The sequence below is a fragment of the Muscardinus avellanarius genome (assembly GCF_963383645.1).
Source record: "Muscardinus avellanarius genome assembly, chromosome: 11".
Taxonomy (NCBI): Eukaryota; Metazoa; Chordata; class Mammalia; order Rodentia; family Gliridae; genus Muscardinus; species Muscardinus avellanarius.
Window position 1 is genome coordinate 10333107 of NC_137797.1, and position 16127 is coordinate 10349233.

General features: G+C 50.4%; 1 protein-coding gene across 1 annotated transcript; it reads right to left on the minus strand.

Annotated features, from left to right (window-relative positions):
- Positions 1-622: 622 nt before the first annotated feature.
- CBY1 (chibby 1, beta catenin antagonist) lies at positions 623-7506 on the minus strand (the record flags this gene model as incomplete). Its single annotated transcript, XM_080706000.1, has 4 exons — positions 623-703; positions 3541-3659; positions 3739-3844; positions 7429-7506. 4 exons carry the CDS (start codon positions 7504-7506, stop codon positions 623-625), a joined length of 384 nt encoding a protein of 127 aa, XP_080562126.1.
- Positions 7507-16127: the final 8621 nt, after the last annotated feature.

A 16127-nucleotide genomic window follows, 5' to 3' on the forward strand; every position in this document is an offset into this window, starting at 1 on the left:
CCAGCAGTGCCCAGGAGGGCTGGGGAGCTGCAAAGCTGTCACCCCGCACCCTCAAAACTGTCCTTCCACAGAGCAACACACCTCGACTCCGGCCCCGGCACTTTTAAGGAATGCATGCTGAGTTGTTTTTTTTTCAATCATTTTTGCCATGGACAGGTTATTTAACACCATTTAATATAAAAAGAGGAGGAAAGTAGCCCCAAAATAGTGTTGCCATGGAAGGCTGGCGCCTGCTGCCGGGAAGCTGGAGCCAAGGGAGGCTGTGGAACTGGGGGACACGCACTGTTTGAGGGCAGGGAGAGAGTGGCCTGCGGGGCGGGGAACCAAGATCCCTGCACCCCGGGCTCTTTGGGGCTGGTGCCGCACCCCAAATTCCAGCCTCCAGGGGCGAGATGGACTTGCAGCTGTCTGCTCAGCACCCCGCGTGCCCTGGGTGCTGTCCCAGCTTCTGCACCAGCCCGGCGTCTTGGCGGCCTCCACCCCACCTCACCTGCCTTCGGCCAACCCAAGGGTGCTGGTGCCTGGTGACACGCTCTTCCAGGGCCAAATCCACAAGCCTGGCTAAAAAACAAACCGCTCAGCCACACCCTCCTCCCGACTGTCCTACAACGGCTCTGGGTCTTCACTTCCTCCTCCGGCTGACACTCTTGAGCTCATCCAGCTCCTTCTCCATTAAGTGGGATTCCGCAGTGGTCTCTGAAAGCTAAAGGCCAAGCAGCGGTGGTTACAAAGGACGTTTCTGGGCCGTGTCTGGGATTCGCCAGGCCACTCCGTGCACTGAGGAAGCCCTCCTGGCACCCCTCCACACGGCTGGCCTCTGAAATGGGCAACCCTCGGGAACTGGCAGATGTTAACTGCCACCCGATGACCCAGGACCACAAGTACTTGACGGAGAGTCCCAGTCCACTCTGTCAAGATTTGACCCCTTGTGAATCAGAGGGCACGGTGCGTCCCCCGTAGGGCCCAGCAGGCCCCAGGGGTTGAACAGCCCATTCTAAGGCTAAGGATGCGAGCTTAAACTGCCCTGGAGCTGCAGCTCACATACTGGCTAATAGGGGCAAAGGTGCTTTGAAAAGAAGGCGGCTTTTAGCTGGGCGTGGTGGCGCACCACGCTTGTAATCCCAGCATTCAGGAGGCTGAGACAGGAGGATCATGGTTCGAGGACAGCCTCAGCTACTACTTAGGCCCTTTGCAACTCAGTGAGACCCTGTTTCAAAATAAAGAATAAAAAATAGGGCTGGGGGTGTCGTTCAGAGGTAGAATGCCCCTGGGTTCCACCCCAGTACCCAGAGGTAGTTTTCATCATCAGGACCTCTGACCTTTGAATTAGAGGGATGCAGAGACATCACCTTTCTAAAGGAGAGGTCGGTTTACTGTGAACTAAGTTACACTTCCTCAGCAATGCACTCTTCCTGCTTGACTCACTGTGAGGGAAATAATTATTCTGATGCCCATTTTCTTGCTGGAAAAACAGTCAGAGTAGTTAGCCAGTGGTGAAGCTGGGTGAGAAGCCAGGCAGCTGCGCTCCAGAGCACCAAGAGCGGCCTCCCGCCTCCGGGTCGGCGCCACACGTACCCCCAGGCCCTTCAGGTCACTGGGTGCTTGTTTGTGTTTGCACAGTGCTGGGGATTGAACCTGGAGTACTGCACAGACCAGGCAAACACTCTGCTGAGAACACCCCCAGTCCTTTTTTATGAAGACAGGGTCCCCCTAAGTTGCTGAGACTGGCCTGAACTTGTGATCCTCCTGCCTCGGCCTCCCGAGTAGCTGGGATTACAGGCATGTGCCACCATGCCCAGGAGGTACTGGGTTTTTAATAGCCGCAAGAAAGCAACATTAATGCAGTGTGCGCTCCTCAGCAGGCCTGCGCTGGGCACTGATTAATGCTTACTTGGTACGGACACCTCCGAGCTGTGAGCAGACTTCCTCTTGCAATGTCTTCATCCAGCCTCCGCCAATGTCATCATCTCCTCCTCTTCCTCCCTCCCCCCCTCCCCTCCCCCCCTCTCTGTGGTACTGGGGATGGAACCCAGGGGCATCCTATCTCTGAGCTATATCCCCAACCCTATTTTTTTATTCTTTATTTTGAAACAGGGTCTCACTGAGTTGCAAAGGGCCTTCACACTACGTAGTAGCTGAGGCTGGCCGCAAATCACGATCCTCCTGCCTCAGCCTCCCAAATGCTGAGGTTACAAGTGTCTGCCACCATGCTCAGCTCAACCCAATTTTTTATTCTTTATTTTGAAACAGGGTCTCACTGAGTTGCAGAGGGCCTCATATATTGCTGAGGCTAGCTACGAACCCCCGATTCTCCTGTCTCAGCCTCCCAAGTACTGGGATTACAAGCGTGTGCCACCACGCCCAGCTCAACTTCCATTCTTGCCAGGATCCAACATTCAGCTCAAATGTCCAGTCCTTCCTGGAAGCCCTCTGCATTGATGGAATCACTTTCTCTCCCTCGTTGTCGACACCAGACCCCTAAGAAGGCACCGGTGTGGACTGTCCATCCCCCATGCAGGCCTCACAGGTAGGGACTGTGTTGTTTATATTTGGATTGGAAACAGTGTATGTGCAAACAGGCACTGTATCTGTTGGGTGGAGCATCCCTGAGGGGACAGCCCTGCTCACCATGGCTGACAGCCTAGGCCCCCCTTCCCCGGCCTCCTCACCATGCCTGACAGCCTAGGCACCCCTTCCCTGTCCCTTCTCACCATGCCTGACAGCCTAGGCCCCCCTTCCCCGGCCTCCTCACCATGCCTGACAGCCTAGGCCCCCCTTCCCCGGCCTCCTCACCATGCCTGACAGCCTAGGCCCCCCCTCCCCGGCCTCCTCACCATGACCGACAGCCTAGTCCCCCTTCCCCGGCCTCCTCACCATGCCTGACAGCCTAGGCCCCCCTTCCCCGGCCTCCTCACCATGCCTGACAGCCTAGGCCCCCCCTCCCCGGCCTCCTCACCATGGCCGACAGCCTAGTCCCCCTTCCCCGGCCTCCTCACCATGGCCGACAGTCTAGGCCCCCTTCCCCGGCCTCCTCACCATGGCTGACAGCCTAGGCCCCCCCTTCCCCGGCCCTTCTCACCATGCCTGACAGCCTAGGCCCCCCTTCCCCGGCCTCCTCACCATGCCTGACAGCCTAGGCCCCCCTTCCCCGGCCTCCTCACCATGGCCGACAGCCTAGGCCCCCCTTCCCCGGCCTCCTCACCATGCCTGACAGCCTAGGCCCCCCTTCCCCGGCCTCCTCACCATGCCTGACAGCCTAGGCCCCCCCTCCCCGGCCTCCTCACCATGGCCGACAGCATGGCTGACAGCCTAGGCCCCCCCTTCCCCGGCCCTTCTCACCATGCCTGACAGCCTAGGCCCCCCTTCCCCGGCCTCCTCACCATGCCTGACAGCCTAGGCCCCCTTCCCCGGCCTCCTCACCATGGCCGACAGCCTAGGCCCCCTTCCCCGGCCTCCTCACCATGGCCGACAGCCTAGGCCCCCTTCCCCGGCCTCCTCACCATGGCCGACAGCCTAGGCCCCCTTCCCCGGCCTCCTCACCATGTCTAGCAGGATGTCCACTTTCAGCCGCAGGAGGTTGTTCTCTTCTTCCAGCTGCTGGTTCCGCCTGCGCAGGCGCTGTGCTTCCCTGCGGTCCACGCCCGCACTAATCCCGGCCTCTGGAGGAAGGCCAGAGTAGTTAAAAGGAAGTTTCCTACCCCGGTCTTGTTAGACAAAATGGCAGGACACACAGCCCACCTGGTATCCATTGGCCATTTTCAAACTTCAGGCTCTGCCCCGCCAGCCTCATCGTGGGGGTCCCATAGTCAAGGCCCAGCTCCACCTCCCGGGTGGAGCGATCCAGCTGTGGGTGACAGGCGGGAGAGTCGGGACGTCAGAACAGGATCCCCGCCGCTCCTCTCCCACGGAACTCCAGAGTACAAGAACTAATTTTTGTTTTCTAATCATTACCTAGCACCTTTAATGATAACTTAAAAAATATTAATAAAGGCCAGAAAATCAAATAATGTATAACAAGTTTTTGGGGTGTTTTTCATGTGTGGTGCTAGGGATTGAACCCAAGGCCGGTCTACCTTTGAGCTGCACCACCAGCCCTAAAATTTGTTTTTTTATTTGGAAACAGGATCTTGCTAAGTTTGCTGAGAACCTCACTAAATTGCTAAGGCTGGCCTCAAACCCGTGATCCTCCTGTCTCAGCCTCCCAAGTACTAGGACTACAGGTGTGTGCCACCATGCCTGGCTACATGTTTTCAACTGTAGGAGAGAAGAAATGTTCTGCTTTACACGTTGGCTGTTTTCCAAAAGTTGTATGTTTTGAAATTTGTAAATTGAATTATTTTACATCTACCAAACACTTATAGCTTGAGAAATCCTATTTATAAAAAAAGACCTTTTTGTGGTTCTATGAATAGAACTCATGGGTTACATCTCTCAGCCAAATTTTATTTTCTATTTAGAAGCAGGGTCTCAGCAAGTTGCTGAGAGCCTTACTAAGTTGCTAAGGCTGGTTTTGAACCTATAGTCCTCCTGGTCTCAGCCTGTCAAGTACTGGGGTTATAGGCATGTGCCACCATGCCTGGCCAAAAAAAAAAATTATTTTTTTGGTACTGGAGATTGAGCCCAAGGGCATTTTACCTCTGAGCTACACCCTTAGTCCTATTTCATTGTTTATTTTATTTATCTAATTTTTATTTTTTGGTGGTATTGGGGTTCCTGGAAACCCTTCTACTTCCAGGCTACACTCCCAGACCTATTTTATATATTTTTTATTTAGAAACAGGATCTCTTGAGCCAGAGAGGCTGGCTTCGAACCTGCGCGATCCTCCTGTCTCCGCCTCCCAAGCGCGGGGATTACAAGCGTGCGCTACCACGCCGGGTTCATTGTTTATTTTGAAATAAGGTCTTACTAACACCGTGGGGTCCTCATGTTGCTGAGGCTGGCTGTGAACCTGCGATCCTCCTGTTTTAGCCTCCCGTGAACTGGGATTACAGGTGTGCACCACCACGTCTGGCTTTGGCTAAACTAATAAAATAAAAGACACCTTTTAAAAGGTGTTACAAATGATCGTGCTGGCTCTAGAATAAATAATGAAGAGTGAAGAAGATACCAGGCAGAGGGAGGAACAGCCACAAAGGCCCCTGTGACGCTCGGGTGGCTGGAACCTAAGGTGGGCAGAGGCTGAGGCCGGAAGGGGCGGCGAGGCCATGAAGGGCTCCTGTACCGCTCTCAAGATCCGGCTGTCACCATGTGATGAGGAGCTAATGAAACCTGCTGGTGGCCTGCGCAGCACTGTGGGGTAGTCCCTGCCACAGCTCACGAGTGCCTGTGCACGTGTGAACCCTGTGGGCGGCTGCCTCCGAGTCACAGTGAGGGACAGATGTCACAGAAGCAAGATACTGCTCTTCCACACAGCGCCCATGCCCAGAGAATGCCAGGCACACTGCAACGGACACACGAAGACTGGGAGGCTCAAGGTCTGTGGGTGCCAGAGATACCCCAGGATGCCCAACGCTGGTCAGAGGGGGGCTGCCCCACAGCCTGATTTTGACCAGAGACAGGAGCCAAGGGACCCAACAGCCTGAAAGCTGGGGTTAAAATTCAGCCCTAACAGCCCTCTGTTTCGCCCCTTCTTGTGAAGGACTGACGGATCTCCATAACTGGTTCTGCAGGGAAAGGTCAGAAGAAAGCAGGACACAGCACTTCATGCTGTGTGAAATCCAGCAATGGAAGCCGGGCGCGGTGGCGCACGTCTGTAATCCTCATACTAAGGAGCCTTCGACACGGGAGAATCGCAGGGCCAAAGCTGGCCTCGGCGATTTAGTGAGATTCTCAGCAACCTCGTGGAACCCTGTTTGCAAATAATAAGTAAAATCAGGCTGGGGGTATAGCTAGGAGGTGTATTCAATCCCGTAACCCCCCCCCAATCTAGCAATGGTGGACAGGATGAGGGTGGAAGAACCCAGTACCTGAGCAGACTCTGCTCACAGAGAGATGCTCAGAAGACTTTAGCAGAAAAGATGAGGCTGGCTAGTGTGGTATACACACATGTATTCCCAATACTTGGGAGGCGGAGACAGGAGGATTACAGGTTCAAGAACAGCTTCAGCAATTTAGCAAGACTCTGTTTTAAAATAAAAAAGTTGCTGGGCGTGGTGGCGCACGCTTGTAATCTCCGTGCTTGGGAGGCAGAGACAGGAGGATCGCGCAGGTGTGAAGCCAGCCGCGCGCGCTGGCTTAGGAGACCCTGTTTCCAAATAAAAATGTAAAAATAGGTCTGGGAGTGTAGCCCAGAGGTAGAAGGGCTTCCAGGAACCCCAGTACCACCAATAAAATAAAATAAAATAAAACACTTTTTAAAACATTATAAAAATAAAATAATGTTAAAAAGTTAAAAATAAGGGCTAGGGTTGTATCTTGGAGGTAGAATGCCCCTGGAATCAATCCCTAGTACCAAACACACAAAAGAAAATGAGGCTGATTGTGTACATGGGATCTATATTCTATGTATATTTGTGTTGAGGATGGAAAGACATCTCATGGCTGGGAATGGAATTTGATTTCCATGTTTAAGCTCAGAACTGATACATTCAAGTGCTCAGCATGTTACTTTGCAAAGTTACCACTGCTCTTGTTACTGTTGCCAAACATTCCTGGAACATCTCTTTTGAAACTGTATTATCCTTTTGAATTCCACTACTGGTGGCAAATCACCATTGTTTGAGAATAATTTTGATTCTTAAACATGACTGAGAAGAAGCTGGGCGTGGTGGTGCACGCTTATAATCCCAGCATTTGGGAGGCTGAGACCGGAGGATCACGGTTCACGGCCAGCCTCAGCTACTTAGTGAGGCCCTTTGCAACTCAGTGAGACCCTGTTTCAAAAAATAAACAATAAAAAAATATGGCAGGGGGTGTAGCTCGGAGGTTGAATGTCCCCGGGTTCCATCCATCCCCAAACCCGTAAAAAAAAAAAAAAAAAAAAAAAGACTGAGATGAATTTCTGGCCAAGTCTTGAGAATAAAGTGGGAGTCAAATTGGATAGTATTGTTTGGGGCCAAAAATCATAATGAGATTGTTTTTATGAGGCTCTGAAATAAACTCCGACAATAACTCCCAAATGAGAGTTAAAAAATGCTTTCGCCGGGCGTGGTGGCGAAGCCAGCCACGCTGGCTTAGGAGACCCTGTTTCCAAATAAAAATAAGTACAAAAATAGGTCTGGGAGTGTAGCCCAGAAGTAGAAGGGTTTCCAGGAACCCCAGTACCACCAAAAAAACCAAACCAAACAAACAAAAATGCTTTTAACAAAAGCAGTACTATGAACTCTAAGGGTCCCTCCCGGGGTGATGCCTCTGGAGGCCCCGCTCTCCCTCCGACTACACTTGCACTCCAGCGACAGCGCAGGCCAGGCGGCCCGACCCACACTCACAGAATGCAGGTTGGAGAGAGAAGCAGACTTGCGAGGAGGCGTCTTCTTGGGACTGAATATATTGGCAAAGAGAGGCATCTCTGGAAAAGTCAACACTCCTTTCTCCTGGGGCCAGAAAAAGTCAAACAGCTGCGTTAGTGACCTTGTGTAGGATGAAAACACGGATTTATCTTGTGTCTACTAACCACCCTGGCAACAGCTCTGGTGTGCTGAATGTTCTCTGTGTGCTGAGCAATATGCAAGGCCCTCCGCGTGCAACTTCTCTACTCACAACCACCCTTTGACAGCTCCTTTTATTCATCCCACGGAACACATGACAGAGGGTGAAGGGTTCGAGTGGAGCAAGTGTCTGAAAGCAGGCTTATGTGGCCTGGCCGTCACAAGTTGGCATTAGCGGCTTCGGTCTAGAGCAAGGAATCCAATCTCTACTCTTCTGTACGCTGGCAAGCGCTGCGCCAGGAGCAACAGCTTCTGCGCGTTACAGAAATGAAGCTAAACTTGCATCTCACTCACAAATTGGTGACAGTGCTGGCCTGGCCCATATATCAGAAGGTCCCACGTGTCGGATGAGAGGCGAGTTATCCCAAGCAAAGAGGAGGTCCTCATGAGGGAAGTGGCTGGCACCCCCACCAAACACCAGCTTTTAGCATACTGAAACATCGCAATCCACACAGGCCCACCGGAGCAGATTTACCAATGCCATTCAATTGTTTTTTGTTGTTGTTTTGTTTTGTGGTACTAGGGACGGAACCCAGGGGCATTCTACCTGCGAGCTACACCCCCAGCCCGATTTTTTATTCTTTATTTTGAAACAGGGTCTCACTAATTGGTGGAGAGCCTCACTAAGTAGCTAAGGCTGTGAACCTGCAATTCTCCTGTCTCAATCTCCCAAGTACTGGGATTACAAGCGGGCGCCACCACGGCCCAACCTGTTTCTTGTTTTTGACTATCACAACTTCTGCTGCTGGCCCGGCATGGTGGTACGAGTCAGTAATAACAATACCTGGGAGGCTGAGGCAGGAGGATTGAAGGTTTGAGATCAGCTTTAGCAATTCAGTGAGACCCTGCTTTGCTAAAAATGGCTGGAGAAGGTATAGCTGGAAGACAGAATGTCTCTGGCCTCCATCCCTGGCTCTGTGGGGAGCCGTGAAGGCCTTCACCTTGCCTCGTCTGACCTTTAGTCAAAGGGCACTTCTGACTGTCCTTGGCCCAGAGTCTACAAGGTGTGGAGTCCTGCGGGTTTCAAAGTAATTCAGTCTCAGAATGCCTGATGCTGTTGGTTCTGTTTGCTAGATAAGATGAGGCTTATTTTGTATTAGGGTATTGTTTGGCTTGCATGCTACGTATGTACTTTTTACTTGTCTTTCTTGTAACCCAAAGCTGGAAACTGTAGAAACAGCCATGAGAGAATAAACTCGGCGCGCCAGTAGTGACTGGTGGCCCTCCCGTGCTTGAGATATCTAATCCCGGCTCCTCACTTCGGAACCGGTACTCCTGCCGGCTGGACCCGGCATGGCACCAAAAAAAAAAAACCAAAAGACAACTAGTGTTGTTAAGAACACACTTGAAATGTACCCCTATCTACTCACGTGGGTCTGCACCTTGGAGTGATATTGCTGAGTGCTGAAGCATTCTTATCTGCAACTTTCTCTCTCTCTCTTTCCCTCCTTTTTTTTTTTCCAATTCTGGGGATTAAAGCAAGGGCCTTGAGCACTTAGCTACACCTCCCCCAATCCTATTTTATATTTTATTCTGAAACAGGGCCTCACTAAATCTTTTATTTATTTATTTATTTTGGTGGTACTGGAGGTGGAATCCAGGGGCTTTTCTACCTCCGGGCTATACTCCCAGACCTATTTTATACTTTATTTGGAAACAGGGTCTCACTAAGTTGCTGAGAGCCTCACTAAGTAGCTGAGGCTGGCTTCGAACCTGTGCAATCCTTCTGTCTCAGCCTAAGCGCTGGGATTACAAGCGTGCGCCACCATGTCCAGCAGGCCTAACTACATTTCTAAGGGCCTTGCTAAATTCTGAGGATGTCCTTGAACTCTCTAAGCCAGCTTAAATGTGTTTATTTTTTGGACAGTAATACTATTTCTAAAATTTTATCCACCAAAAAGACTTGGACATACACAAATGTTCTCTACTATTGATTACAGTAGAAAATAAAAAATACAAAATATTGTAGCCATATAAATTGTGACATAGTCTCACAATGAAATAGTAAACAGTAATTAAAGACAGTAAGATAGCCGGGCGTGGTGGCGCACGCTTGTAATCCCAGCATTCAGGAGGCTGCGACCCGGAAGATCATGGTTTGCGAACAGCCTCAGCTACTTAGTGAGGCCCTCTGCAACTCAGTGAGACCCGGTTTCAATATAAAGAATAAAAAATAGGGCAGGGGGTGTGGCTCGGAGGTTGAATGCCCCTGGGTTCCATCCACAGACCCGCAAAAAAATAAAAAATAAAATAAATAAAGACAGTAAGATAGTTGTACTTGGACTGACCCGAAAAACCTCCCCAGGCATGGTGGCGCGTGACTGTAATCCCAGAATTTGGGAGGCTGAGACAGGAGGATCACAGGTTCACAGCCACCTTAGCTACTTAGTGAGGCCCTCCACAACTCAGTAATACCCTGTTTCAAAATAAAGAAACGGGGTGTAGCTCAGAGGTACTGGGTTCAATCCTCAGTACTGAAAAAAAAGCTGCAGAACCATGTGTATAATACAATCCCAAATAAGAAGACAAGAAGAGAACCAAGCAAGTCTAAATGTAGTGAACTATGTGGTTACACAGTGGTTTAACCCGAGGAGTAAGATGACTCACTTGAAGAAATTGCCTTTTTCTAGGTTAAAAAATGTCGGAAATAATGGCAAGGCCATATGGTACAGCATAAGGGAAATCATATTAAAGGACTATACTTCTGGACTTACTGAATTATCCTACTGGTAATATATCCATCAATCACTTATGAATATACAGACCGCAGGTAACAAGCAGCCCCCCCACACACACACATCTGGAGACATGTGAAGGGGGAAAAGCGAGCCAGGTGGTTCCTGCCAGACTCCCCAAAGATGCTCAGAACACCGGCCCACGCACACGGCCTAGACATGGCAGACCAGCCCCAGGCTTTGCTCTGTCCTCCGGGTGACTGCTAAACCTGGGCCAATTGCTTCATTCCCCAAGGTGTGTGTGTGTATCTCTAAGCTATACCCTTAGCCTGATTTTAAAAAAACAAACAAACAGGGTCTTGCTAGATTGATGAGTCTCGTGTGTGTGTGTGTGTGTGTGTGTGTGTGTGTGTGTGTGTTAGTGGGAATTGAACTCAGGGGCATTCTACCTCCAAGCTATACTTCCAGCCTGATTTAAAAAGAAAAAAAATAAGCCAGGCGTGGTGGCGCATGCTTGTAACCCCCGCACTTGGGAGGCTGAGACAGGAGGATCGCACAGGTTCGAAGCCAGCCTCAGCTACTTAGTGAGGCTCTCAGCAATTTGGTGAGACCCTGTTTCCAAATAAAATATAAAAAAGGTCTGGGAGTGTAGCCCAGAGGTAGAAAAGCCCCTGGGTTCCACCCCCAGTACCATCAAAAAATAAAAGAAAAAGAAAAAAATAAAAACAGGGTCTTGCTAGATTGATGACCCTCGTGTGTGTGTGTGTGTGTGTGTGTGTGTGTGTGTGTGTGTGTCTTGTATGTATTAGTGGGGATCAAACTCAGGGGTATTCTACCTCTGAGCTATACCTCCAGCCTGATTTTAAAAATCCTGCTAAATTGCTGAGTCTCCCTACTTGCCCAATCTCAGCCTCCCAAGTATTGGGAGTACAGGTGTGCACCACCACGCCCGGCTTTTCCCAGGATTTTAGTTGGGACGCCTCACTCGTGACCTAATTCTCCTAACCTTTGAGGCAAGAACTGTCAACCATATAGTTATACACCACACGCTTCAGTGAACAATGGGCCACATACACAACAGTGGTCCCCTAAGATTATAATGGAGCCGAAATGTTCCTACCATGTACTGACGGTGTGGCCGTCCCAGATGCTGGTGCAGACAAACCTCAGCGCTGCCAGCCCTATAAAAGTACAGCACACACAGTATGTGTGGTACGTAATGCTTGGTAATAAGTGACTACGTTACTGGCTTGTATATTTACTATGCTACGCGTTTATCATTAGAGTGTACTGCTTCTCCTTATAAAACGAGGTATAGCATAAAACAGTATGCTATGTTATGCTAACAGCGGCCTCAGACATCTCAAGTTTACCTGGTCCCTTTTGTGTGTGTGTGTGGTACTGGGATTGAACCCAGGGGCATTCTACCTCTGAGCCACATCCTTTTTATTTACATTTTGAAACAGGGTCTCATAGGTTGCTGAGAGTCTTGTTACACTGCTGAAGCCGTCCTCAAACCTATGGTCCTCCTGTCTCAGCCTCCCAAATACTGGGATTACAGGCATGCACCACCGTGCCTGGCTCATCTGTTGATTACATCATTTTCCCTTGTGCCTGATTTAATTTCCTGTTGTATTGTTCATCATGGCCCTAGAAATAATAGGATATAACATATATATACCATATAGACTTATACACTGTTAGGCTGAAAGCCAAGAGGAAGCAGGCCAGGCAAGAATGAGGGGCAAAACTTTATTCCTACATCTGCAGGCAGATGGGCTGATACCAAGCCTGGCATGAGCACCTAAAGGCAGGGTGGGAGGAGTGTTATTTATAGGGGAGGGGTCTGCAAAGCCGGCAAAAAATCTGCAAGTTTGTGAATCTTCAGCACAGCATGAGGCAGGAGGATGCTGGCTTCTTGGGGGACAAAAACAGAAGGGAGTAATCTTTAGCACAGCTTTAAAAATGAGGGAGTAATCTTTAGCACAGCACAGCATCTGCAAGAGAACAGGAAAACCTCCAAGGGCAACCGCCAGGGGAGATTAAGTGGAAAGTGATTGTGAGAGCGTTTTGTCCTAACATAAACCCCCAGAAGGTACACTCTACGATGTGAGCACAATGGATTCCTCCCCCCAACATATTTCTCAGAATGTGTCTCTGTCGTCAAGCACTGTATCACAGAGAAGGAAAAAGAAGGGTCTGCCTTTTAAATAAGATCTAATAATCATAAGTAACTCTGGTGGAGTTCCTGGGGTTCTGGGACCTGACAACCCAGGGCCCAAGGCAGCCTTCCTTCTGGTCAAACTCCTTGGAGAGGGGAGGGCGCCTGGCCCCGCACTGTCACTGCTGCTAACCCACATGGACCCAGCGTTTATCCCGCCCGGCCCCCGCTCGGCTGCTCTATGTTTTAATTAGGACTAAAAACAGTACCCACTCCGCAAGTGGTTCGAGTGTAGTGTTAATAAGACATGGTGGCATCGCCTCACAATGACCCTGGGAAATACGACCACGCAAGTGTGTCTCCCATCTCTTGACAATGACACTAATCGCTATTATTGTACAAAGCGGTGTTTGCGACGAAGCGTAAAGCACATTATTGTAATTTTAACGAGAAAGTAAAGGAGAAATCTTTTGCCTTCCATCGGATTCTCTAAGGGAAACGTGTCCCCCAAAGAGTTAAGAAGCAGCCAGATGGGCGTGGGGCAGGTGGGTACACGGCCACCTGGCCGACGGAGCCAGGTAACGGGACTCAGCACACGTCCACGCGCACGATCTCACCGCAGGGCCGGCGGGGTCGATTTAAGGGGGGGGCCTCGCCATCCCAGTTCACCATCGGGACCGACGTGGGGCCGCCAGAGTGAACCCGCCGCCTTCTCCAAGGAAAGCCCGGGCGTCCGACCCGCTCGCCGCCCGCGGGGCTCAGAGACCTACCTGCCGCGTCTCAGCAGCCGGGTCCAAACGAACCCCGAGTCTCCCGCAGGGCCCGCCCCGCCCCGCTCACCGCGGCGACCCCCGCGCTGCAGCCCGAGCCGCCCTCGGCGCGCATGCGCAGCCGCCCCGGGCGCTACCACCGAGGGAGGGGTGCGGCGCGGCGCTCCCCGCCCCGCTGGCTCACGGGAAGCTTCTAAAATCACTGGGGACTCCTTTCTATGTTAAGTCTCCTTTACCAAGCAAATGTCTTCTGGAGTCATTTGCATCTCCCGTGCTATTGGACAGGACGAGGAACAACATCACCCTTCCCCGAACGCATTGGTCCGGTCCCCGGTCGCCGCCGGCGTCACCTAGGCAACGCGTCCCGCCGGCTCCCCGGCGGCAGCCGGCGGTTCCTTTGTTGGGGAAAAGTTGAAAGTAGTGACCTCGCCCCGTTGCCCGGAGACCGCCCAGACTCACAGTAGTAAAATGGGCCTCTCCCCACGCCCCTGTGCCGCCACCCCCGGCCACCGAGCCAAGGGCGCTCATTCCTGGTGGATGTGGGACCCCGGGTGCCGCATCCAGAGCTTTGCGGGGTCCCCTGAGCGGAGGACTCGCGCAGTTCGGCGGATCCCGCTAGTTCGTTTAGGTAAGACACCGACTGACAGACGATGATCCGATGACCCCCACTCCAGCAGCGCGCCGGCTAGGACAGGCCTGCCCCTTGCCGCGCTGGCCTTCCTCGGCTTCCACAAGCAAGGGGAACTGAGGCCCTCTCCTAAAGTTCTAACCTGTGTTGTTGGCGCCATTAGGCAAAAGAGGAGACTCGACACGCAAGGGTCATTTTCTGGCCGCCTAGTGGATGAATCGGGTGGTCCAGGAAATGAGGGACTGGATCCCGAGATCTGTGTCTCCACGTGCAATACTTACTCTAACTATACACACTGCATTCAAGAGAGTGGAGAGTCCATGTCCTAGAACCGAAATATTCAGTATCTATCCCAGCACTGTTCAATAAAGACATACATTAGGCCACTTATATAATTTAGAATTTTCTAGTTACATTTTTAAAACTCAAAACGAGTAAAATTAATTTGAATAACATTCTATTTAAGTCATATGCCCATAATCTCATTTAAAATATGCCAGTATTTTATTTTACACAGCTTCAGTTTTGCATTTTTTATTTTATTTATGTTTTAGGAACTAGGGATTGAACTCAGGGCCATTCTACTCTGAACCACCACCAGCTTTTTAAAATTAACTTTGAAATTTCACTAAATTGGTGAGGCTGGCCTCAAAACTGCAGTGCTCCTGTCTCGTCCTTCCAAATACTGGGATCACAGGCATGCACTAGGCAGTTTTTTAAGATTACTTAATTAGTTAATTTGGAAGTATTGGGGATTGGACCTTGAGGCATTTTAGCTCTGTGCTACAACCCAGACCTTTTTTCTTTTTTTTAAACAAGGTTTTACTCAGTTGCTGCCTCACTAAATTGCTGAGGCTGGCCTGTGATCCTCCTGTCTCAGCCTCCCAAGTCCTGGCTACAGGTGAGTACCACCACACCTGGTTAGTTTTTAAATTTAAATGAATTAAGCCGGGCGTGGTGGTGCACGCTTGTAATCCCAGCCTTCAGGAGGCTGAGACAGGAGGATCATGGTTTGTGAACAGCCTCAGCTACTTAGGCCCTCCACAACTCTGTGAGACTCTATTTCAAAATAAAGAATAAAAAATAGGGCTGGGGGTATAGCTTGAAGGAAGAATGCCCCTGGGTACCATTCCCAGTACTGCAATAAATAAATAAATAAATAAATAAATAAATAAATAGGTAAATAAATTTAAATTAATTAAAATGTTAGTTCTCAGCCAGGCGTGGTGGCACACACTTGTTTTTTTTTTTTACAATTTTACAAACATTTAACATGAGCTCAATTTCCATTCACCTTTCCCTCATTTTTATCAAATGAATGTACCCCTCAGCAAAGGAATAAGGACGTCGAGTCGGTCATAAACTGCTTTGAGCTGTACAGGGGCGAAGTTGGGGGGGCCCAGCTTTAGGGTAACATTCATGCATGTACTTGGCATGGGGGAATCAGATGGGTCCGTGTCGTGTACGTCTATGACGATCCAAAGGGCCTGGATAGATGTCTGACAGGTTCTGTCTGTTGGAAAGCTTTAACCCTTTTGGGGTGCAGTGGTACTAGGACCACTGACGAGATGCCCTGGAAGTCACTTCCAGAGACGCCATGATACAAAGGCGGCTCTATAATTGTTTTAAAGCTCACCAGCTCACCAGCTGGAACTAAAACTGTTGCTGCCCACCGACCCACTGCCCAAAAAGTCCCGTGAAAAGTACAGAGCCATGTGCCCCACGACGTTGGGCACCAAAAATGTTGCGTTTTGGGGTCCTTAGAAAGAGGGAAAGCTGAGCTTAGAGTAAAGCACCGCGCCGCAGAGTGACGTAGTGTGATGACGTGAAACAAAGTCAGCCCCGCGTGGGCGCCAAAAATATGATACGGATCGGGAGAGTATGGTTGTGGGGAAACTGTTCCTGAGGACCCCTGTCAGGGTCCCGGACACACTTTCCTTCAAACCACAACAAAACCCAAAACAACCAAAAACAGAAAAAAAAAAAAAAAGCAGGTTCTTGTCCTGAGCTAAGGATAAATATACATAGCTTGGACAGTTGCTGAAGATTTAAAGAAGTTTATTAAAAAGATAGAAATACAGAAAATAGAAATACAGAAAATAGTTACAGCCCCATGCCAGAATAGCATGGGGGGAGGGTGGTCCGGGCCAATTCATCACCCCAGGCACACACTTGTAATCTCAGCATTTGGGAGGCTGAGACAGGAGGATCACAGTTCTCAGACAGCCTCAGCTACTTAGTGAGGG